The sequence below is a fragment of the Strix aluco genome, chromosome 19 (assembly GCF_031877795.1).
Source record: "Strix aluco isolate bStrAlu1 chromosome 19, bStrAlu1.hap1, whole genome shotgun sequence".
Classification (NCBI taxonomy): domain Eukaryota; kingdom Metazoa; phylum Chordata; class Aves; order Strigiformes; family Strigidae; genus Strix; species Strix aluco.
The window spans coordinates 10,839,819-10,863,652 of record NC_133949.1 but is presented as its reverse complement, the minus strand read 5'-3'; the positions used below and the strand labels follow the sequence as shown (position 1 = coordinate 10,863,652).

At 49.9% G+C, this 23,834-nt stretch overlaps 1 protein-coding gene across 4 annotated transcripts in view; it reads left to right on the top strand.

The window, feature by feature from the left end:
• SMG6 (SMG6 nonsense mediated mRNA decay factor) overlaps positions 1–23,834 on the top strand; it is a 115,622-nt gene that overhangs the window by 6,432 nt on the left and 85,356 nt on the right. For all 4 annotated transcript variants that reach the window (XM_074845656.1, XM_074845655.1, XM_074845654.1 and 1 more), the window contains exons 4-9: positions 336–446; positions 1,165–1,271; positions 2,416–2,494; positions 3,769–3,879; positions 4,534–4,746; positions 20,306–20,367. In XM_074845656.1, coding sequence (XP_074701757.1) covers positions 336–446; positions 1,165–1,271; positions 2,416–2,494; positions 3,769–3,879; positions 4,534–4,746; positions 20,306–20,367 — 683 coding nt within the window. The remainder of the gene's footprint in view (positions 1–335; positions 447–1,164; positions 1,272–2,415; positions 2,495–3,768; positions 3,880–4,533; positions 4,747–20,305; positions 20,368–23,834) is intronic.

The following is a 23,834-nucleotide window of genomic DNA, read 5'->3' as shown; positions in this document are numbered from 1 at the left end:
GTTTACTCTTTGTAGAAGCTAGGCTGACAGATCCGAGAGGATGTGTTTTATAGAATTAGGTTGGTGGGAAGGGACTGCTGGAGGGCTTTAGTCCAACCTCCTGCTCCAAGCAGGACTTCTCAAATGCTAGATCAGGTCAGTCTTGGTTTTGTCTAGCTCAGTCTTGAAAACCTCTGAGGCTGGAGATCCCCTGACTTCCTTGTTGTTTTCTGAAGAGAAACAGCCCAAACCTGAGGGAGAGGGACCTTCTTTCTTACATGTGTCAGTGATGGCGTGGTGATTTTGTGCTTGCCGTCAGAAAGATTGTAACATCCAAGTGTGTGTGTGTTTTGCAGGGCACTTCTTTTTTTGATGGCCTACTCCAAAAGCTGCAGGTGTCGTACCAGTTCAAGCTAGAGGACTATATGGACGGGATGGCCATCCGCAGTAAGCCTCTGAGGAAAATGGTAGGTTGGCTTTCTCCTGGAGACTTCTCATCCTGTGAATCGTATGGCACATGCTGAACTCAGCGTGCTGCCCTTGCCAAGAGGTAGGCAGCTGTACTCTGAACAGATGTCAGTACGTTTGTAGGGACTCTTTCTGAGCTGCTAGAGAACTTGTTGAACCAATTCTGGTGCATTAACATTTCTTAGCTTCCTTTGCAAAGAACCAGCTCTGTGACCAGGGCTAATAAAAGAAAAGAAGTGTCCAAAAGTGCCCTGGCTTTGCCTTAGATATTGAACATCTCTTATTTCAGTCCATGGAATCCAGAATAATGAACAAGAAAAGCTAACAGTTGCACTCCCTCCCTGATACCTGACAGCGTGTTGCCCTGAGCTGTGAGCAGCTGCAAGGGACAGCTGGGAAAGCATCTTTTAGTCTCCATTCCCAGAGATGTGTTTGTCTAACAGCTGTCCTCAAATTGGTCACGGACTGAACAACTCTCCTCTGGAGAGAGATGGGACGTTGTTGTAAGAGAGGAGGTGTTTAGGGGATTGGCTTGCCCCTACGAATGCTGAACCAGTGCCATGAAGCCTTGTCATTTCATTCTGCTGCCCTTTTGTAAGACCTTCAGTGTGTCAGCGACCTCCTCTTAGATCTATGCAGTCCCTGTGTGCTCGCTGGGTCTGCAGGTGAGCCAGGGCTGTGCAGGTCCCACATGATGTTCTGAATGCTTCTTTCCAGGTGAAGTATGCACTGATCAGTGCCCAGAGGTGTATGATTTGTCAAGGGGACATTTGCCGATACAGAGAACAAGCAAACGACACCACAAACTACGGAAAGGCACGCAGGTATTGTGTTCTTCACTGCAGCGCTGAGTTCAGCTTTTCCTCTGTCTACAAGGGATGTATCTCATTTCATGCTTAAATTTGCCTCTAGCCAAAGAAATCTTTCCCCTCCTCTTTATTGTACTGCAGTCCTGTGAAGCTGAAAGATCTCTAGACTGTTTTGCTGTCCTGGAAAGCAAGCCAGCAGATCTAGTCGTCCTCCAGCTGTCTAGTGTGGAAGTTGTCCTGTGCTGATCCTGCAGCAGGGAGGGTTTATGCTGTTGAGGCTGGCAGAATGGCTGTTGTATTTTGTGGTAGCTTTTCAGCTAGGAGAGGTTCCCATATGTGTCCATATGTTCTGACTGCATCAGGAGTTACTGGTACTTGTTGTTTCCTGTCACTCCTGTTTTTCTGATGTTTTTTCTGGAGCAAAGACTTGAGGGTGGGGTGGGGGGCAAGTGAGCCCAGCATGGGGTATGGAGCACTAAAATCTATGGAGATTTGGAGAACAGGGCAGGGAAAACTACCGATTTTGGGGTCTGTGGACATTGTGGAGTTTGCTGATATCTCAGGGAGGCTGGGGGGAACATAGCAGGTTCATGATGTGTCTGAACACTGTTGATGGATCCGTGTGGCCTGATGAAAGCTGGAGAGGGGATAACACAATTAAGGGAAAATAGAGAGGAGAATTGGAGGGATGAATGGACTGCCACTGAATGGATACCTCTTGGGATGATTAGGTATCTTGAAAATATATGGGGAACGAGCTAAGGAACGTGGAGGGTTTGGTCCCAGCTGCTCTGGAGCTAAAAAGGGGACTAAGAAAGAAACGTTCCTTGAATAGCCTGTTCTCTGTGCTTGAGGCTGCACAGGGGACAGCACCTGCTGGCTCTGACTAAACACTTCTCTTCCAGCTGAGCCAAGAACATTTCTTTCTGCAGCTGTATCTGCCCTGTCTCTTGTCCTGTGCCCCAACTGTCTCTCCAGGCCAGGCGCAGGCTCGCTGCCTGTGCGCGCTCTTGCAGGCAGAGGGCACTTGTGCAAAGGGCCTGTTCCCCGCAGGACTGCCAACGCTGCGCTGCGAGGGGAATTCTGCACCCTTAACAGCAAGGAAGGCAACCTGATGTCCTTTCAGTAAATCTTTCTCTCTGGTTCTTCCCTTCCTCAGCTGGTACCTGAAGGCTCAGCAAATTGCTCCCAAAAACGGCCGCCCGTACAACCAGCTGGCGCTTCTGGCCATCTACACGGTAAGATGCTCATCGAGGATGTAGCAAGTGTAGGGAGAGCCTCTGGGATGGCTGTGAGCTTCCATCTGGTGGAGAAAGGCATTGTTTAGGGCAGTGGTCCCAGATGAATTTTTTCAAAAAAAAAGAAAAAAGCTGAAGCAGGATGTGCTGTGTGGATTCCAGCTGCTGTGGCTTCAGGCAGCTTTGTTAGATACATGCTACTCCCTCAGGCTGTCGGCATTTTGGGGACTGTTCTGTGGGCTGTTGAGAGTGTGAATGTTTTAAAAGTGGGTTGTATTTAAAATTTTGCATGAGATTTTTGTGCTCAAGGCTGTGCTGTCATGAGGATGCTGTTTCCGTTTGCCGTGTCTTCATTGAACCTGTGGGCACTGGTCTAAGCAACTTCCTTAGGTTTCTGTTTTGCTGGCTACTCCAGCAGGAAAACTTAGTTAAGGAAAATGTGACAGCAGATAATGGAAACATCAGGTTGGGACAGAGGGATCTGTAGGGATCTGCCAACACTGAAAGATGCTGGTTTAAAGCAGAGCAGTTCAGAACTGCACGGTTCAGAAGCATGATTCCTTCATGGCTGGGAATGACCTGTCTGACTCCCTGTGTGGGTCTTACAGCAGCAAAGTGTCCCGCCCTTCATGGAGGTTTGTGTGCAAAATGCTAAATGGCTGTGTGTCTTGGTAGCATAAAGGCTTCGAAGGTGCCTTATCACAGTATTCCCTGTGGGAGAAAAGATGCTGAGAAGTTGCTCAAGTGTGAGGGGATTAGCCCAGCAGCAGGCTGAAATGAGGGGGGAGTCCTGCCCCCAGCACTGGCAGGAGTCTGGCAAACCCTCCAGTTTTCCTGGGCCTCTTTGCTCTTTGTAAAACTCATGTGGAGTTGTTTCCATATTCATTGTAATGTTGAAAAGAGTTATTTCTTGAATTGTCAGGAATTCAATAGTGTCTGGTGAGAGACTGTTCTGTGTGAGCCTCCGGGTTGATGGCTTCTGTAGAAGCCTCGGGACTTAGAGTAGGCGAGTCCTCAGGCTGTGGTGTCATCTGCACTCCCTAACCCTGGCAATGGGCTTGTGCTTTGTGCTGGTCATTGTAGGTAGCTGTGGATATGGGTAAAGAGTTCAAGGTCCTACTTATCACAGTGTTTGTCAGCAAGTCTGTCTGTCCCAGGCAGCGTGAAGAGCGAGGGTGTGTGTACTGAGGGACAGGGAAGACAAAGTATGTGGGAGCTTGGCTTTGAATGCCCCAGAGCGAGTGGCAGCTCTGAGTCTGGTTGTGTTTTTGCAGAGGAGAAAGCTGGATGCTGTCTACTATTACATGCGCAGTCTGGCTGCTAGCAACCCCATCCTCACAGCCAAGGAGAGCCTCATGAGTCTGTTTGAAGAGACAAAACGCAAGGTGAGTCTTGGAGCTGGGCTGTGGGATGCTGCAGCTGCCTGTGCTAACTGTCCTGTGCTGGAGAGCTGTGATCCAGAGAGGAGGGTGATGGTGGCTTTTGGACTTGGAATCACCGCTTACCTGCTTCTAGGAAATTCCGTGTTGGGAGTCAGATGAGAGGGGCAACCTTCAGAATGATGGTGTCCATCCTGCCTCTCCTCAGAGTGCTTTTGGGGTTGTTTGGGCTAGTGAATCCCTTGTTTCTGGGTCACAAACTGTAAAACAGCCAAGCTGAGCAAGGACTGCAGGTTGCTGTGGTTTGCAGCATGGCCTTGGCATCCAGCATGATCACTACCTTATCTCATAGGTTCCCCACACCTATGGAGGTGGACAAGAAGAGGCTGCAGTCCCTTTGTGCCCCAGAGGGTCACCCCAAGTCAAAGATAGAGCACATTGGCTAGGACTGGACACAGCTTTTCTTGTTGCAGGGCAGTTGGAGTTGAAAACCTCTCCCCTGCACTGTCATGTAGTCTCAGAAACCAAATTCTGGACCTGTCAATGAGTTACTGTGGTTCTGAAGCAGGGAGGAGGGCTAATTTCTCCATATAAACGGAATTACGCACTTTTCCTGAACTTTGATTCCCTGGGTGATCCAAATCTGTCCTGTCTGCCCAGGCTGAGCAGATGGAGCAGAGGAAACATCAGGTGCTGGATCTGAGCCCCAGCCGCTGGGGGAAGGGCAAGAAGTCCACATTGCGACAAGTTGGAGATGATGCCACGCGGCTGGAGATCTGGATCCATCCCTCCCACCCCCGCTCCTCCCAGGGCCACGAGTCCGGCAGGGATTCTGAGCAGGACAACGGTCTTGGGAACCTCAGCCCCAGCGACGTGAGTACTGCAGGAGGCAGCAGTTGGCTTTGGTGTCATGTGTTTGGAATGCAGTGGAATGACACTGGATCTGTTTTGCTTTCCTGTTGCTAAATTTTCCAGTGTTTTGGCTTCCCCTATGGGAGCTGTGCCTGGGTCAGGCTGAGGAGCTGGTGACCTTGTGCCTCTCATGTTTAAGGCATGTTGTTACCATCCATTTCTTGGCAGCATGTGCTGGCGTGGCTGATGTGGAGTAGGAGAGGCACAAACAGAAGATGCTGTAAAATGCCTCTGCTGAGGGCTCTAACTTGGGTGAGGTTGCCGGTGGGAAATGAGGTCAGATGCTGAAGACCAGGGTTAATAGTGACCCTGTAGGTTCTGAGGCTTGTTCTGGAAGTGGGTCACTTGTCCCAGTGCCAGATGATCCGAAGTTTGCACTGGGAATGTGAAAACAGTGGTTTCAATTTCTAGTATAGGTGTTATATTTGCATTACTCGTTCTGCTGAGAGGCCAGACTAGTGCCTTTCTTTTGCAAGGACAGAAAAATAATTGACTAAGGGTATCTCTCGTCAGTCTGTTTGAGCTGTGTACCTTGCAAGAGGAGCTCGAGTGAACTCTGTTTGTCAGGCACAGGAATGCAGGCGAAGGCAGCGGTGGTTGGGAGCTCATCCTCCAGGAATCCTCGCACTGCTTTGGCACATGCGGCTTGCAAGAGAACTTGCCAGGGAGCTCTGGGCTGCCTGTCCTAAAATGGCTGTTAAGGATGTGAGTTTAGCAGAACTGGGAAGACCTTCTCCGCGTACTGCGGGGCCCAGAGCTCCTCAGATACGATTGCACTTTTGTAACTAGTTTGTGACTTCAGCTGGGTGGAACTGGGGCGAAGTCTTGAAGCTTTGAAAGATAAGCTCTGGCACATAGCTGCAGCATTTTTAAGACGTTACTGCCCTTGGTTGTTTTCCTTCTCCTCGGCTTCTCTTCTGGAGACCTTTGCTTCCTCAGCATCATTGAAAGGAACGTGCCAAGCCTTAGCCTCTCCATAAATCATTGATGAAGATGCTTTGACATAAGATGCTGTGAGTGTTTTTGAGGCACTAGGGGTTTCTCTTTTGCAGCGCTTCCATGTGAGGTAGCGTAACCGCTAGCAAAGCGGGAGGCAGTGATGTCTTGTTGTTTATAGTGCAGCGCTGTTTGCTAGAGCTTGCCCTTGGTCTGTTCGATGGGGGGCTGTGCTCTCTGAAGTGCAGGTTGCTGGCAATGCCTCTACAGATTGTGTGTCTGATTACTACCATTAGTCTTGATTTCTTCATCTGTTTGAAATGTTGGCTCGTAGAAAGCACGAGCTTTCTGATCGTGGAGAGGCCGCACGATCAGAAATATAATGGCAAAAGGGCAGGGGGAGCTGAGGGTGCAGGTCAAGTACTGCTGGCTTTGGCAGCCAAGATATTTGGACTCGGGCTGCCTGTGCCTGCTGCAGTGCAGCTCTCCACTTGTGTTGGCACAACTGCTTACGGGGCTGTGCTGTGGCCGTGTCACTGAACTGATCCGGATTAAAAATAACCAGATGAAAAGGAAACCTTAAGTCTGTGTCACTGCCAAAGCTCCCGAGCTGTGAAGCTGTGGGCTGGATAGAGAGGGCAGCTCTTCGGGAAGCTCTGGTCTCCTTGCTCCTTGAAGCTGTAGCCTTTTACCCTCTTCCTCACGGCATCTCTCCATGATTTGCAGCTCCTTCTCTGGAAAGGAGCGGAGCAGCCTGTGTGTTGCCACTGTGTGGCACTGTTTGGCCTCGGAAGGTCCCTGCCTGCGCCAGGGGCAGGCAGCAGCCCTCATCCTGGCAGCACCTCTGCCCCACATCCCCCAGCTCTTCTCCCAGGGGATGTGTGCCAGTGCTTACGTGTCATTTTGAGGAAATGAGTCGAAATGTATCATCGCCTCCTTGGTCCCTTCCTTGCCAGCTTTAGCCCTTGAAAAGGCTGAGGCAAGCCGTGTTCCTTCGTTTGTACTGACAGCTGTGCTCCGCAGGTAGCTCCTCAGGCATCAGTCTTTATGGCAGCTGTTTCTGGGCCAGAGAAGGGAATTTTACAGGGTAGAATGGGAAATTGTTCAGCTTCCAGAAGCAGATACAGCACTGCAAGTATAAAGCCCAACAGCTCTGGATGTGTACTGGGCAGAAGTGTGGGAGAGAGGCTCCTCGCACCCTTCAGGCAGAGGCTGTTGCTTCAAACCCAGCCCAAGCCAAGGGCGACTGGTGGTTTTGCTGTGGAGATGCTGGCTGTTTCACAGGTGACAAGAAATTGATTTGGAATGTTTTCTGTCCTCAATGGTTACTTTCTTCCTTGTGCAGGCAGTTAGGTGCCAGTCCTGTCACGTGGCACATTTGGCAGGGAGATGCTGCATGATTATTCTCCCAGGACCTGCTGATGTGCGCGCTGTCCCCGTCAGCGAGCAGAGTCTGCTCAGCACATGCTTGTGTGCCTCTTCTCAGTGCTGACTTTATTTTTCCTTATGCAGCCCTATACAAAGACACAAACATCATTACTTTATTTCAGGGTTAGGAGCCAACTGAATAGAGTTAGTAAAGCGTGATGGCAAGTCTGCAGAAAGCCAGCTCACACTGCAGCTTTTGCTGTGACAAGGGAAGGTGGCGTGCAGAGCTGGAGATTTGCCTTGGCACTGTGTGTTTAGGTAGAGGCTTGGCACAGCTGCTTTCCTTCACAGTTTGCTACATTATCTTTTCTAGGAAGATGCAGAACTGGAAGAACGTACCATCTGTCTGCACCAAGGGGCATACATCTCTGTTTGGCCCCTTCCTCAGTAACTGGCATGGAGGGCTTGGGACTGTTTCAGAGCAAGCTGAAGAAGTGTTTGAGTTGCAGCCTGGCTGTTATGTGTGTAGGGTTTTGTCCGTTAATGCCTGCAGCCTTTAGGGGTTTCATTCTGTGAATGGCTGCTCTCTGTGGTCTCTTGTACGTTGCATGTTCTAGGTGTGTGGTGGCCAGAGAGACCAGGCTGATGCAGTGCCCTGCTTACCTGACAATATCAGGCCACTTCGTGTGGGATTCCAATCAGAAATGCAAAAAAGGAGGCTGAACTGAGGAGCAGTTGTGTTGCTTTTTTAAAAACAACTGGATAGGACAAAGGGAGCTGAAGAGCTGAGTCTCTGCCGTTCTCCTCTGCCACTGGTTTCATTTGCAGTGGGTCTGTATTGATGTAAAATCTGATAGTACTGTATGCAGCTTACTGAGTAGACTGTGAATTGGTAAAGTAAACAGGGCAAATGGGCTGTCAGTCTCTTGAGAAAGTGTTAATATTACACTGAGTTTGAGATTTTAATCACTCCTGTCAGGAAATGCTGAGTTAAGGTTCCCACAGTTGCTATTGCCTGCTGCCTGTGCTCTGCAGTAGATATTTCCTTGTGTTACCACGCAGCATGCATGCACTAATAAAGATTACTCCATAGCTGCAGCTAAGATTAGGGAAGAGAGGTTTTCCCTTGGCAAGGCAGTAATTGAATAATACTTCTCTCCAGATGTCTGAATATTTTAGCTTCATTAAAGAATTAAGTCTCCTAGCCTCTTTGTGAGAGGTCAATCTTGTAGAGCCATCAAAAGTTTGGTAGGGCCACCCAAAAGCTCTTAGGAAGGCTAAGGCCAGAGTCAAGATCTGTTGTCTCAGCCCTGTGTGTCAACTGCAGGAACTTTCCCATTTCCCCCCAGCCTGCTGGTTAGGGACAGAGGTTTTGCATTTGCCTGGTGCTGGGTGCCCGTGGAGCAACAACCCCTTTGCAGTAGCAGAGAAATTGTGGTGGAATCATTAGCTCTGAAGTTCAGAGCATGTTTTAACTTCCATTTCTTTGCACAGGCTTTCTTCTCAGCAGCAGGGAGTACGGACAGTGCATCAGGGTTTCCACAAGCGAGCAGTAATTATCACCAGGAGGTCTACCAAAAAGAAAAAAGGAGGTCAAAGTTCTCTCAATAGGCTGAATATAGAGGGCTGCTTACTTTTGTGTTTCTTCTTTGTTACCTGCTGTACTTGTCTTGGAAGCTTATTATACATACAGGTGCCACTCTGTGCTGATAATGGGTGAGAGTACCAGGGGACAGAGCAACGATGTCGGAGCTGTAAGCATGTGTATCTTTGGGTGATTGTTTGTATTTTCTTTCAGATGAGTAGTGCTGGTGTCTCTTGGACCCTTTCATCTCCTTCCATCTCCCAAGTCCTAGAAAATCAGATGAGTGCCAAGCACGCAGGGAAATGTTCCTCTGCAGCTGGAGGAGGGCACCGTCTTCTCAAAGCAGCGGAGGCTGTGAAAGCTGTGCTGCTTTTTTCCCTTTAGGTCAGGATTCAGCTAACTGGGAACTTACCCAGCAATGCCTGGTTGGGGCTATCTTCACAACTTACTGTGATTTGTTTCTTTCTGAGATGAGGCATCTCTAAGGATTTTCAACTTCTGTCTTTCTCTGTTCTTGCCCGCTTAGTTTTATTTCTGACTTTGCCTGCCTCACCTATGCACCATGATGCTGCGTCCACTTACACTTCTGCAGCCCAGTTGCAGTCCAGGACTGGAGGAGGCACTTCTGGGAATGCCTGTGCATTCAGGAGCACTGAGGAGTCCTTGGGGCTGCTCATGTCTCTGCCTCAGCAGAGGCCATGTGTCCTTAGTGAAAAGGGTCACTGTCCTAGTCAGCTCCTGCATGTTTCACATCCATTTTTCCTTGGTGGTGTTTGTTTCTGCTCTGTGCACTTGTTCCTCTTGGGTAGCAGCCACTCAGGTGTCTGGGCTGGCTCCTTCTGGCTGGTTTTGGTCAATGTAGTTTTTCTTGTCTGAGGGAGCTGTCTCTTGGGCTCTTCATCTGGAGAGGAGTGCTTCTAGGGAGCAGTGGGATAAAACCTCAAGTTAAGTCTGGCAGCAGTTTTGGTGGGGGTTTCCTGGCCATTTTGCTCCATCCATTGCCTGTGCTTTGCTTGGACCAGTCACACACGGGAGTGGTAGTGACCTGTGTTCAGAGTTGGGGTTGCCTTGGTGTCACTCCAGGAGCGTCTGGGTTGTTAAAAGGCTGTTTGGTATGAGCTGGGTGTCTGTGAGCATGGCCCAACTTTGCTTGTGCAAATACACCACAGAGGCACTCTTGTTTACTAAGAGCAGCTCCCTTCACTCTCAGCTCTTTTCTCACCTTGTAACTCTCTTCCATTACACATGACTAGAAATAAGTGGCAGGCAAAAGTGGAAATGATGTATTGCTGTAATGATGGTGGTTCTTCCGTACAGATGCATGGATAAGAGACTGCTTGGGGAACTCGTTGTTTCTGGGGTGTCTGCTGCCAGGTGGTAGGAGCATTTCTCCTCACTGCCAGCATGGCTGGGTGGTTTTTCTCAGGCCAGTGAAAGATTGATTTTTTTTTTTTTTATTTTCTCTCTTCCATACAGGCTTTTCTGAATAATCTCTGCTGGCTGAAGTACAGGGCTCCCTCATTTGCTACCTCCATGGTGTCTGGTGGGCAGAATGCTCAGAATGGCCCCTTTCTAGGAGCCTCTGATCTGGAAACTAAGTCCAGACAACTGGGCCTGTGCCTCTGGTTTAGATGGGCAGCATGAAAGCGCAGGCATGCCTGCCTTTCCCCCACTGCCAGGACACGACTCCCCAAAAGGGTAAACCTGCAGGCTGCACACGATGCCTTGGAAGCCCCTGCTGAGTCTTGCATGCTTTCGGGGCTTTTTTTAACCCACCTTTATACGTAGTGGGCGCAGGCCTATAGTGGTTGATACAATACTGTCTGCCTGTGCAGGGAGTGGAGGGAACTGAAACCAGCAGACCAGCAGTGCCTGGCGATGCCCAGCGGGCTGTCTGCTGAAACCATTTCTCACACCTGTTAAACATCTGAGCTGCACCAGAGCGGTGGCGTAGGTGTGTCCCCAAAGGGAGGACACACAAGGGAGCGTCCCCTCATTTTTTCTCAGCGCATGAGCCCATAGCAGGATATACACGAGATCTTACAGCAAGGCCTTGGGTCAGGCTGCCCGTCAGCGCCTTGTCGCGGGAAGGTGACTTGTGTTAAGTCAGGAAGTTTGTCTCTGCTACGGTTAGGTGCTCTCTAGTATTTGATGTGAGTGATCCCATCTGTGGTCTGTTGCATTATGGTCTGCCCTTGCTGTCAAGGGAAGGCAGTGCTTCCTCTCCAGCCTGCTCCTTGTTGCTGTATTTGATCCACACCTCTGCAGTACTGCGAGCCTCTGCCGAGCCTCCCCTGCGGCACAAAAACGAGCAGAGAAGCTGTCCGGGGCAGGAATGCTAGGCACTAGCAATCAGCTAAAGGCTGCCCTTCCTTATTTCTGTCCTTTATCCACCACCCACATGAAAAAGCAGCAAGAGATGTTGCATCCTTAATTTTTGTACCCAAAGCAGGACTTGAGAGGGAGAAACCTGGAGTTCCCTCTGTCCTGCCCAGGCAACCTCCTTCCGTCACCCCCACAAGTTTGCAGGAAGCTGTTGGGTTTGGTTACTCATTTGTGGAGGTCAGGACTAGGTCTGGGGTTTTTTTCCTTTGTGTTTAGGAAACAGTTTACAAACTGTTTTGAGCACGGGGGTGCTGGTGGCGTGTGAAAGAGACTTCTCAGCGTCTTTACTGCTGGACTCATGCTAATTCTCTGCCCTGCCTCATGTTCTGTAATCTCTTTCTTGGTTGGCAGCATGAGTATTTCTGAGTGCTTTCCCCAGCCTGCAACCTCTCCACCTCCTAATATGACCTCAGTCACCAAACCACCTTGGGACTTTATTTTTACTCTAGCCGTTTTGTTTCGCGTGGTAAGGTTGGTTTCTTTCCCCTAGCAGTGAGAAGACTTCTCTGCGGAGGAAGTAAAAGAGTGCCAGGCTGCAGTTGAAACTGGTTAAACACTAAAACCACACTCCTAGCCTCTCTGGGTTTGAGACGTGACATTCAGCCATGCAGCTTAGCACTGGCTTTTTTTGCTTGCCAGTTGTGCACCCTCCCTGCTTGCATTTAACTTTTTTTTACAAACTCTGTTTTTTTATTTTAAATTGCTAGTAAAAACCTTGGCTGCAGTTCCTGCGTTAGTGAACCAACCAGAAACGCTGTTGCACCTTGCCCAGGCTCGTCATCTTCCGTGGATGCTCAGTGCTGCTCCGCTGAAGCTCCCAGAGCTCGGCAGAGCTCGCAGAGCCTGCTTACCGATTTAGCCTCTGCACGCGTGTCGTGTAGAACCCACATGTTGCTTTCCAGCACAGCTTGACCTTTTGTCGCTACCCAGAAAGTGAAGCCTAAGCTATCGGTAAGAGTTTCCAGAAGTTGGTGTTGATCTTGTTTTTTTCCTTTTCTTTTTAGACCACGTTGGTGGTTTTATTTTACTGCGAAGAACAAGGCAGGGACTAATGTTACTTGAATGGGAGAGACACCGACATGTTCTCCTTCCGGTACCAGGCATCTGGTGCTAATGTGTGTAGAAGTATCGTGGTGGATTAGAGGTGGGAGCACTACAAGGACATCAATGAGTTATGCCTGTGTGAGGGGCTCTGCTGTATCCCAGTGCTCAGAGAGGCTGTGGTGAGGGGAGCGAGACTTCAAGTTCCAACAAGCTTCTCATACTCTAAAACCAAGTACAATCATCCAGAAACCGCCTTTCCCTGTCAGTCACTCTTTCCTCATTTCCTCTCCTGCTGGTGCTGATCAGCCAGGGATTTGTGTGTAACCAAACCCCCTCCTGCTGCTGCACATTAGTCCTTTCTCGTGGCAGCAGATTTGATGATCCAGGCACTGCAGAGTGCTGTTGGGAGGGAGACTTTGCACTTCAGACAAGAGCACTGCCAGAATTGGCATTACTGGTAAAGGAAGTAAAATGCCTAATGGCAAGGTTGGGAAATTTCCCAGAGCAGGGTAAAGGCTGTATACAGTGATTTCTCTTGAGCTTTTCTTTTTTTCCTTAGTCTAACCGTGATCTTTGTCTGAAGTTGGCCCAGGCCAACTTTTTCTGCTGTCTGTTGTACACTTTGGGATGGGCACCTCATATTCCACAGCCAAACCTCTTAATTCTGCCATGGGGAGTGTTTATTTCTCTTCAGTATTGAATGAGCCATTTCCAGATGGGCTTCGTATCCACTGTGGAGGTGGGTATTAGGAAAGAAACTTCCTTCCGGAGGATCAGGGAGTGGAACCTGCTGGAATCTGTGTCATTTCCTCTGTCCTTGGCTCTACTCTTCCTCCCCAGAAGGTTTCATTGCTGCATAATTCAAAGTGGAGAGGGAGATGCCTTCATGCCCTGTGTTATACTGCCCAGGTAGAAGCAAAGGCCCCAGAAATACTCCAGGAATACAACAGGGTGGACAACTACCCCCAGGTTGTGGGAGCCCGGGGCACAGGGTGGCTGTGAGCAGCTCCCCTTATCCCTGGCAGTGAGCGTGGCTGGGAGAGCGGGAGCGTGAAGGTTGCGTGCGATAATGCTGTCATCCTTCTGGAAGGCTCTGTCTCTGCTCAGCCTGTTGTCCAAATGTCTTCTCTGTTGGCCTAACTCCATCCTAAGCCTTTCAGGGTTAGATCTCTTCAGTCTTCATCCTTCTTAATTTCTCATATTATCTCCCTCCTTAGTGCTTTAACCCCACAAGTAATCTACTCTGGAGTAGAGAAGAAGGCTGACAACACCCTGAGCTACATTAACAGATCTCTGACCAGAGCTCATCACACGTTTCCCAGTGTCAGTTTTCTATTGCAGGAAGGGGATGCTGTTTACTCCTGGCAAACAGTATAAGCTGCTTTTTGCTGGTTGGAGCTGCTTCAGTGCACAGCACGTGGCCTCTCCCTTACCTGCTGGATGAAGAACGGCTCTGCCTGGGTCATCTCGCTTTCAGTGCTTAATCAGATGCAGCCTTGAAGAGCTGAGCTTGTATCCTAAACGACCTGCAGCACCAGAGCCAATTTGTGAAAAGTTTTGTGTTGAAAGTTAACTTGATATCTCAGCTGAGGACTCTGGCATGTTTGCATAGATTCATAGAGTTTATGGCCAGCAGGGACCATTAGATCATCTAGTCTGATCTCCTGTATATCACAGGTCCTTAAATTTCACCCTGCTACTCCTGTATGAAGCCAAATAACTTGTGTTTGGCTAAAGCAAAACTTCCAGAAAGATATCCAGTCTTGAGAATCCACCCTTTTCCTGGGGAGTTTGTTCCAGTGATAATTGCACTGGTTCTGAAACACTTACACCTTATTTCCAGAGAGAATGTTTCCAGTTTGTTCTTGTGCTTTGCTATTCTGCGAGTGTAAAGAGCCCTTAAGTACCATGGAGGCACTTCGCACCCTGCAATCAAATTGCCTCCCAGTCTTTTTTGATACACTAAACAGATTGAGCTGTTTAAGTTTTTCACTGCAAGACATCATTTCTAGCCTTTGAATCACTTTTATGGCTGTTTTTTGGACCCTTTCCAATTTTTCAGCATCCTTTTAAAAATAAGGGCACTAGAACTGGATGCAGTATTTCAGTGTCAGCCCCGCCAGTGCCGTATATAGATGTAAATGTGCTGTCCAGTGCCTGCTCCCTGCTTGTACATCTAAGGGACACGTTAACCCTTTTTACTGGACAGTGCATGGGGAACTTGGCGGCTGTAGTCCCTAGAGCCTTTCTGGAGAAGCTGCCTCAGGCACGGTCTCCCGGAGACATAATTTTACATGATCCCAGATGCATAACATGACATTTGATGCTGGAAAACCCCAGATTTTGAAGCGATTATAATAACCTTGTGTGAATGCCCTGTAGCCATCATTACTTACTGCTCCATTGGCCTTTGTGGCACAGGCAGTTTGACAGCAGAATTTGCTCTCAGTTCGTTGATTAAAAACGTTGCTAGTGAGTCTCTACCAACCTCTTTCCATCCAGTTTGGTCAGGGTCCCTGAAGACCACTGCTTTTTAAGAGGTTACATAAACATTTTTTTAATCTATTTAATGGTAGTATTTTTTTCAAGAATGTTCTAATGTATAGAAACCGAACTTAGATAAAAGTTTGGTTGAAAAGGAAATAACATGTATATAAATATTCTATTTGACCTCTTTTCCTTAAATTGAAAGTTCTCCTGGTGAATTCGTTATTAAATAATGTTAAATTTATTTATAGTTCAGGTGTTTGTTTTGGAGCCAGTGAAGTTACCACTGCTTGATTTTTATCTTACTAGAGTGCACAATTTTCTTGCTTATGTTTCTCATCTCACTTTCTCCCTGTAGTGATGAAGGGGAAAATCAAAAGCTCATTGGTTTTGCTGGGGGGCTTCCTAAATGCCTCTTCTTCTCGTGCTGGGTTGCTGACTTGCAACTCTTAGAGCCGTGAGATGTGTCCTGGAGCTGTAGCTGCTGCAGTCCAAAAGATCAGGAAGCTGCAGGAGTGTCTCAAAGTCTCTTTGCCTGGAAATGAATTTTGTATGCCTCAAGGCCACAATATATCAGGGTTCCCTCTTTCTTCCATGTCATAGCAAATTGGATTTTACGTTAGTGCAGTGTCTGATGTTAAGTATCAGGATTCTCACTGGAATGGCTTCTAATGCTGCAGAAATTAATCCATTTCAGGGCAGGACATTGCAACTGCTAAACAGAAACCTGCATTAGAACACATGGCAAGAAGAAGCCAAGGCAAGCTCTGTATCCATTTGTGGTTGCAGGTGGTATATGAAGAGGAATGATTATGGTAATTAGCCCAGCTGGAATTTGCCCACAGCTCTGTGGGTACCTTGTAAATAGTGCAAAAATGCCAGACAACCTTAATAGGCCTTTCGTCTCGTCTCCTTTATATAGGTAGCCATTTGCACAAAACACTTTCCACCAGCACTTTGTTGCGATTGCACCTGTAACAGTAAAAACCTCCTCTTGGTATCTTGCCAGTTGAACCCGCTGCAGCATCTTGGAATTTTCAGGAAGCTCCTTATCAAGTGCTCGGTGTTATTTCCGTGAGAATATGCCATGAAAGACACCAGCCAGAGCTGTGCCTTGCAACTTTGGGATGGCGTGGGATAAAGGCTCAGGCCATCTCCAGGGGAGGTAGCAGGCTCACTGCTGCTGTTGGACTGGGTGGTAAAACTCTGAAGGAGCTGCCTGTGGAAGAAAGGAATAATTGTAATAGTTAATGTGGTGTATCTAGCCCTTGAGCTGGAAGTGAGAATATGGCATGGTTCGGGTGCCTGGATGTTATTTCACACAGTTCTCAGCAAGGAAGCTGTGCCTGGAAAAGCCTGGCTGCCCAAGAAACCCTGAAAATATTTGGGATGAGTGTGGTACGTGTTTTGGAGCAGAGCTGTGTGGCTCTGTGGTCTGTATCCCAACCCCTTGTCACTGAGGAGACCCCTAGACTCAGGAGAACGTCCCGCTGTGCTCCAGTCCCTTCCACTCCAGTGGAGACAGCACATTTGTTACAGGCAGTTTTGCATCTGGTCTCTTGATTAATGGACTTGTCTTTTGCAGCCTATTTTGACTCTGACACTGCGTTCTGCTCCACAGATGCTTTGCTGATGTTGAAGAAAGTTTGCCTCGCTTGATAAAGACCAGATCCTGAAATTTACTTCCAAACCTGAAGTAACAATTTTTAACTTGAAATGCTTTTTCCCCAGGAGTCGCTGCTCCAGAATCCTTCCCTTATTTGGTGCCTCCTTCACAGCTGGGACTGATGCTCAGGTGCCAGAGCTCTGTGCACTCCTTGCCGTGAGCCAAATGGGTCCATGCTGGGTTCGAGCGCAGCAACTCTGCTTCCCAGCCCGGACTGTGGCTCTCCCTTTTCCTGCACACCCCGGTTCCAGTGTTTCTTTGCTGGGGTGGGAGACGCCCTTTTCAACCCTTTTTGGTCGGTGCACGGTCTCTTGAGGTTGGGTCTTGCTTTCTTCTTTTCTGGCTCTTTTTCATGACAAACCTTTCCTGAAGTTGTCTGACCGCCCCTGTTCTGTGTGGTGTCAGGACGTACTCCTCGTGGCCTCTCGGTGATCTGAGCTGGCTGTTCCAGGACCGTTGCTATCTCTGCGCTTAGCTGCACCACGAGAAGTTAGTTGTTAGTCACTGTTGATTTCTTCCATGGTAACAAATCCAGTTTGGTTGGCGGTGCGGTGTGTGAATGCTCCCCAAGCAGCAGTGGGCTGCTTCCTCTGGTGAGGTTGCCTCTTCCCAGGTGGATTTAGTCTGTCTGCACATGCTGACTCATGACAGCCAAAACAGCTGTTTTCAGCTTCAGGCACTACTGTGTGCAGGGACCCCTTCTTCTTCTTGACAGCTGGTTTGTTTTTATAACTAATGCCTTCACTATATGCTCATAACTTCCATATCTGTGATGCCCGCTTTTCAACTGGAAGGGCCAAAATCTATTTTTTGACATAGTTTCATTGTTGTATAAGCCTTACTTGGTGGGCTCTTTCCAAGCAACCAGCTGGGACCAGCCAGATTTGATTCCCTGTCCCAAGAAACAAAGCTGTCTGCAGAGGGCAGCGATGTTAGTGTGCAGGGAGCCCTGTCTTCCCCTGGCATCCTGACGTTGGTACAGGGACCATTTTCAGGAAAGCTTTGGAGGTGGCCACAGTTGGACTGCACAGGGAGAGAGATGAAATCAAGGAGTTGTTGCAGGTCTTGTGCTAGCCCTGTCAGGGTAGCGAGCACACTGGCAGGGCTTTGGGGAAGTGTTCCTCTCCACCCTGCAAATGCAGAACAGCAGGTGACAGGGGGTTCCTCCTCCCTGACCCAAAGCCAGTGGAAGTCACTGTTTCCCTCTCGCCGTGAGAAGCAGCGTTTGATGGGAGGAGCAGGGAGGGCTCCCAGAGACAGGGACAGGTGAGTCACTAGAGAAAGACTCATTCAGAGAAAAGCCCAGTCAAAGCAGCCCGTGGCCTTAGCGTGAACTTGGAGATGAAAGGTCCAAAGTTAAGTGATGAGCTCATCAAAACCTCGAGGCTGTGAGAGAAAAAGATGAAAGAAGCATGAGAGGTGCCTGCTTGAGATGCCACAGTGCTGGGGCACACAGGTCTCTGCCTGGGCTTGCTGGGTTCGTGCTTAAGTTGGCAAGAGGTATGAAACACACTTTGTTCATAGAGGCAGGTATCCTGATTCCTTTTAAATAAAATTATAAATATATTTATTTATGCACATACCGATGTCCCAGTTCAGCACTGGTTCCTGTGGAATGTGACTGCTTAGTCCTTGGGATTGCGAGCAAAAAGGCTGAGTGTGAGACTTGCTCTGAGAAGGTGGGGGCGAAGCTGAGGCCCTGGCGAGCCCTCCCAGAGCTGTGTCTCTGCGGGAGCACTCTGGGCATGTCCCTGCTGGGTGCGGGCGTCACTTTCCATTCAAGGTGGGGAGTTTTGGTACTCCCCCGCTGCCAGTAAAGTGGTGTGGAGATTGCAGGGTGAGTGCTCCCGGGGCTGCGCATAAATATAGGCCTTGGAGAAAAACTGCTGCCCCAATTTCTTCTTTCCCCCACGTGCAGCCTGCTAATTGGCATTGTGACAGGCTTTCCAGTAGAGAAGGGTCAGGCCATGAACTCCTGCTCTTTTCCATATCATTAAGGTATGGAAAAGCATCAAAGAGCACAGAGCTTGGACCCCCTCTTCCAGCTCTTGCAGGCAGCAGCAGCACGTGGGCTTGCTGTGGGGCAGAGCGCTGCCCACCACCCCACCAAGGCTCTTGCACCTGAGCTAGAGTCTCAGGCTCGTTAGGCTGTGTCTGTCAGGGTATGTGGTTGCAGCCAGAGCCACAGAGCTGGTCACAAACCAGCTTTCTACCTCCACAAGCTGTTGCCTGGAAAAAAAGTGTGTTTAAAGGTTTCAAGCTCTGAGCTATCTTGGTGTCCTAAGGAGGATGGTGGAGAAGCAGCTATATCCAAACTTCGCTGGCAGAGCGAATAAGGGCTTTGCTGTGCTGTCCCAGTATTCCCCAGTCTCTTCTGGGTTTCATCTGCAGAGTTAATAAAATGGTGGCAAATAAAGTTGAGTTCCAGTGGAAAGGGCTCTTTAGGGCAGCAGTAAAATAGTGAGTAAGCAAGAACCCCTTGCTGCGGGGGCCAGTTTAATTGGTCTGGCTTGTTTTATGAGACAGGTTTTATGTTTAAACTCGCACATGGCCCAGGAGCGACTCTGCAGCAGGGCATCATTCTCCTGCATGGGTCCTCCGGGAATGCAGCCCGGGTTAATTACACCTAACCGAGCAATCACACCTCGTGCAGCAGCTGGCATAAGTCACAGTGTGAGCCGAGGGGTTCAGAAAATGCGGGTGGGAGGTAGTGCCAGAGCTAGGACTGCCCGTGGTAACCATCCCCTGAGCCAGGCCTGGCTGGAGCTCAGTGCTGCCTGGTGGCTATCTTGTCCCCCATCACATGTGCCTGGCTGGGATTGCCACAGCCCTGCCTGGTAACCTCGTTCTCCCTCTGCACGTCTGATCCCCCTGTAAATGGAAGTGGCGTCGCTGACCTTCACGGGGGGGTAGGTTCAAGATACAAAAATGTTGCGCGAATGGGAACGGAGCGGTGGTGCTCTGGGTCGCTCCTGGTCAGCATCTCCCCGCGCGGTACTCGGAGCCTGGCTTTTCTCACCACGCTGAGGCTGTGCAGGCATGCGGTGCGAGAGGAAAGCCTCTGGCTGTGGAGAAGGTGAGAAGGAGGCCAGTCCACTCCTAGTGTGACACAGCCACCTCGGGGCCAGGCAGAATGACTCCTTACCCACCCACGGCCTTCTTCAAAGCTGTTTAGATAAGACTGGGAAAGCGCTGAGCTAGCAGAGGTGGCTTAGAGCACAAGTAATTATTCAAGGTAGGTTTTAGTGCTACTGGACCTAAGCAGGGCAGGAAGCTGCCTTCACGCCAGCTCCCCCTGTATCCCCTTAGCTCCGTGTTGCTCTGGTCGTTCGATAGCAGCACTGCTGCTGCAGGCTTTCCTCATACATCTGAACACCGGCTCCCTCTCTGTAATTGCTTAAAGGTGGAGTTAAATGAAGGGGTGCAGCATCACCCCAATGCCCCTTTGCTTCTGAAGCTGCTCCTGGCTTTGCTGCTGAGCTCGCCATGTTGGCTTCTCTGCAGAAGAGCATCGGTGAGGACATCCCGCTCCCTCTCCGCATTGACCAGATGCTGCTCGTCCTCTGCAGAGCACTGAACAAGTTGCTTCTGTTGGTTGTTAGTTTGCTGTTGGTTTTTTTCCCACTAGTGGGACATGCTGCCTTTGGGGACTCCCTTTTCCATAACCCCTCAGACTGCGCTTCGAGCTTACAGGGCACGGAGGAGGAGCCCTTGGGCTGAGTGGCTGCCGGGGGTGCAGGTCCCGGGGCCGGTGCCCGCCGGGCAGGCACCCTGCGAGGCAGCCCGGGACCCGCAGAGGGTGCTGTGTCTCCATCGCCTCTCCCCGCTCCCGCTCCAGCTGTTTGGCACTTGCCCGTGCCTGTGTGCATGATGTTTGTAAGAGTTTGGGCATGTCCATTTGGTTCCCATCTCCAGTGCCACCCCCAGCATCCAGGCCAGGTTCTTCTGTCACTAGGGACATTCTTAATTCACAGGAAATCGGAGAGAGTTTAATTGTTTTCTCCTCTCTCTTTTTTTTTTTTTTTTTTTTTTTTTTTTTTCCCATGCAGCTGAACAAAAGGTTCATCCTCAGTTTTCTCCATGCCCATGGGAAGCTGTTTACCAGGATTGGGTAAGTGTGCAGGATGTTTATTTTATTTTCCTACATTACAAGTCTTTTTGGAATTTAATATTGTTAGCAACTAAGCTGTGTTTGGAGCTGAGGGCACAGGGTGTGAATTCTTGCAGGCCTAGCCTCCTGGTTCTTATTCTCCTTACCCGCCCTCTGATCCACACTGGTTATTCTTTGGGCTTTTTCTTCCCTCACCTCAATGCCCAGTCCTGCCTGTGCACTGGGACCCTCTGGCAGAGGCTGAGCTTGGATGGTTGATACACGGGAGGGACTAGAGGCTGTATTCCCGCTCTCACATCACCTAACCGTGCTCCCTCCCCTTTAATTTCTGGTTTTATCCCCCCCCTCTTCTATTCCCCCCTGCTCTTAGCCAGCAGAGAGTGGCTCTGGGTGACTCGCAGTGGCTGCTGCCTGCAAGGAGCACAAAGCCATCGAGGCAGAACCATGCAGTGGCTGAAAGCTGCCGTCCGGAGCATGTCAAGACAAGCCTTGCCCTTCATCTCCTTGCTGCCATTTCAGTGAAAGCCTCGTAGCTGAGACCTGCCCTGGCTGTGGGAACGGGTTTATACAAAGTGCCCTTGGCAATGTCTGTCAGAAACTGGTTTCAAGTAACTGAACAGCTACCCTTGAAGCAAAGCAAGCCTGATGCAGGCCTGGGCTGAGATCCCAGCTTGGGGGACATCCTTATGACCCAGAGAGCAGAGCTCAGCCTTGCAGCTGATGGGCTTCCCATGGAGCTCTCCCTGCTCTGGGTCCGGCCTGGCCCTCGCTCTCGAGTGATGGGGTGGCTGTGTGGGGGCGGCTGTTGTAGAGAGACCTTGCGTGGGTCCAGACAGTCTCTGGCAACAGTGGTCTCTGCTTGAGCCTGCCAGTACCTTGTAAGTAAACGGAGTCTCACGAGCTCTCTTGGCTCCTTCAGTCTCTCGTGGAACTGTTGGTTACAAGATACAGGGCTGAGAGACCTTTTCCAGGCCACGTAGGTAAAGGTACTGTGGATGCAAAGTGGCATCGTGTCCCTACTGTTGGTTTTTTTGACTCAAATGTACAGTTCCCTGCCTCTGGGCCTCTACCCTTCCCTCCTGGAGCGAGGAAGCACAGCAGCGCAGGCCACAGCACTGATCCTGCCATGCAGCCTGAAACCTCAGCGCTTGCTCCGTCCAGCGCGCTTTCTAAGGTGACCAGTCAGGCGTGGCATGTGCTTGACTTTGGACCTTTCATAAAGCAATGGGAAGTAGGAGCTGTGCTGGCCAATTTGCTGGAGATCCGAGTGTCTGAGGGCGAGGGGGAGAGCAATCTGCTCGCTGCCGGTGCTGTTGATCTCTCCCCGAGTCGCAAGGCACTGATGATCTGCTTGCGGGCAGCAGGCTGGCCTGCAGTGAGGAGGCAGAACTGGATGTCCTCCTGCCTGCAGGAAAAGAGGAGGAAAGCTGCGAGAGCCCATGAAAGGTTTGGTAACTGCAGCGTGTCTGTGCCAGAGGGCAGAGCACCCAGGGAGCTGCTGGTCCTCGGCTCTGTGGGGCTGTGCTCACGGCCGAGCTCTGGTTGAATGCATGCCAGCAAGGGGATTAATGGGGATGTTGCAGAGATTGCTTGCACATTTGGCTCCTGAGACTTTTGTGAAATTAAGATGCAGCGTTTGAGGCAGTTGCTTCCCAGGACAGTCATTTAGAAAACCCAAGTATGTTTAATGGTAGAATATCCCCTGAAGTACTTAGAAGGGAACTAGAAAGTAATACCATGACACAGGAAGAGAAAATCGTCCAGCCCTGCTAAACAGCTTCCGCGCTTAAAATAGGTAAAAGGTGAGGAATAGTCGAGTCCTCTTTGGGCAGGATTTTAAATGATTTATCTGTAAAAAGTACGGAAGAGATGATGTTGCCCTAATTGGACTCTTTTGCTCCTAAAACCACAGGTAAGCAATTTATTAAAAGCTTCCGCTTTGCTGCTGACCTGCTGGTTCTGAGCTCAGTGGGGTTACTGCATGCCATTCCAGATGTGCTGCAGTATCAAAGCACAGCTGGCGGCGCTGAGGAAGCCCTCACTCCTTCTTGTTGTTATTCCGTGGCAGTAATCTTCATCTTCTCTCCAACAGCCCATCCTGCAAAGGGCTCCTCCATCCCCAGTGTCCTGTCTGCTCTAGGAGGATGTTGCTGGATATGCTGGATGTGGTCTGAGATTTCTCAAAATTAGGAAGTCTTTAGAAGCAATCAGTTTGCTCTAATTCCCTGGCTGTGCCCCAAATCCAGGAAAGTTGCCTCTTCCGGGGGGTGCGGTGCTTTTGTACCGGCGGAGCTGCTCCGTTCTGCACAGCTACAAAGTACAAGGGGCCTGTTTGTTACAGCCTGTATTTGTGGGCAGGTAACAGAGACAACTGCTCCAGCAAACAGTGCCCGGGGAGAGGGTACCCCCGCTGCTAGGCAGAACTAGTTGTTGAAAGGCATCCGTGAAATATGGTTAAGAAAGCAGCCATTTCTGTCTTTAAAAATAGAGCTTATTACTGGCCTGAAAGTCTGTTGGGGAAGCCCAGCAGAATTGCCCATGTGGGTTACCAGAAGTGGCTTGCTAATCCAGCCTGTAGCGTGCTGATATCACAAGATCTGAATCTCTCAGGGGAAGATAGAAGAAATTGCTATGGAGGCCCCTGAGGTTGCCTGCCCTGGCTCCAGATGCCTCACCCACTGCGGATTTTGGCTCCCCCACTCCCGTGTGGACATGCTGGTACAGTGTCCCTGATAACTGGAGCGGACACTTGCTGTGAGACAGATGCTCATTCTTGCTGGGTCTAGCTGTGGCTTTTTCTAGTGTAGGAGCAAGAAGTAACCCAGCTCAGCAGAAGAGGCAATGGGACGGGAGGACCTGCCCTCTCAATAGTTTCCAAGGTTTTTGGCAGCTTCTCGGTTATAAAGTTGTCTTCCTGGGCTACCAGGTGAGGACTCTCTTTGGGAGAGCTGTTGTGGGCAACCAGTCATTTTTGTGAATTGGCTGTGCTCTTCTTTGCAGTCAGTTCAGTTTTTGACCCCATTTCAGTTGGGAGGTTGCTGAGGATCCAACAGCTCTGATAAGTAACCTCAGCTAATTCCCTTAGCGATGCCAGATGAAGAGTGGGATAAACGTGTCAGATTTCCGTGGGCGCTTGTGAGCGGTGTTGAAAGCGCACCCCATCCCTGGCCGTGGCACTGCAGGCGCTGGCTGCTGTGTCCTGATGAGCGACAGCAGTGCTGTGTGCTGCAGGGACCAGCTCCAGCTTTGACATTTCCAACAGCTAGACAAGGCAGTCGTTAGTCTGCGAGTCCCTGTCCTGTGGGGCTTTAAGTGATGAAGTTTAGGGCCTCAGTCACAGTGCTGGGGAGTGTGTGACCTGGGGGGATGGGGCTTGGTGCCATGGGATCCGATCCTGCCGTGCGGAGCCCAGAGACAGGCACCATTCTTCTGGAGGAAGCACGCTCTGGCCAACGTTCAATGCACTG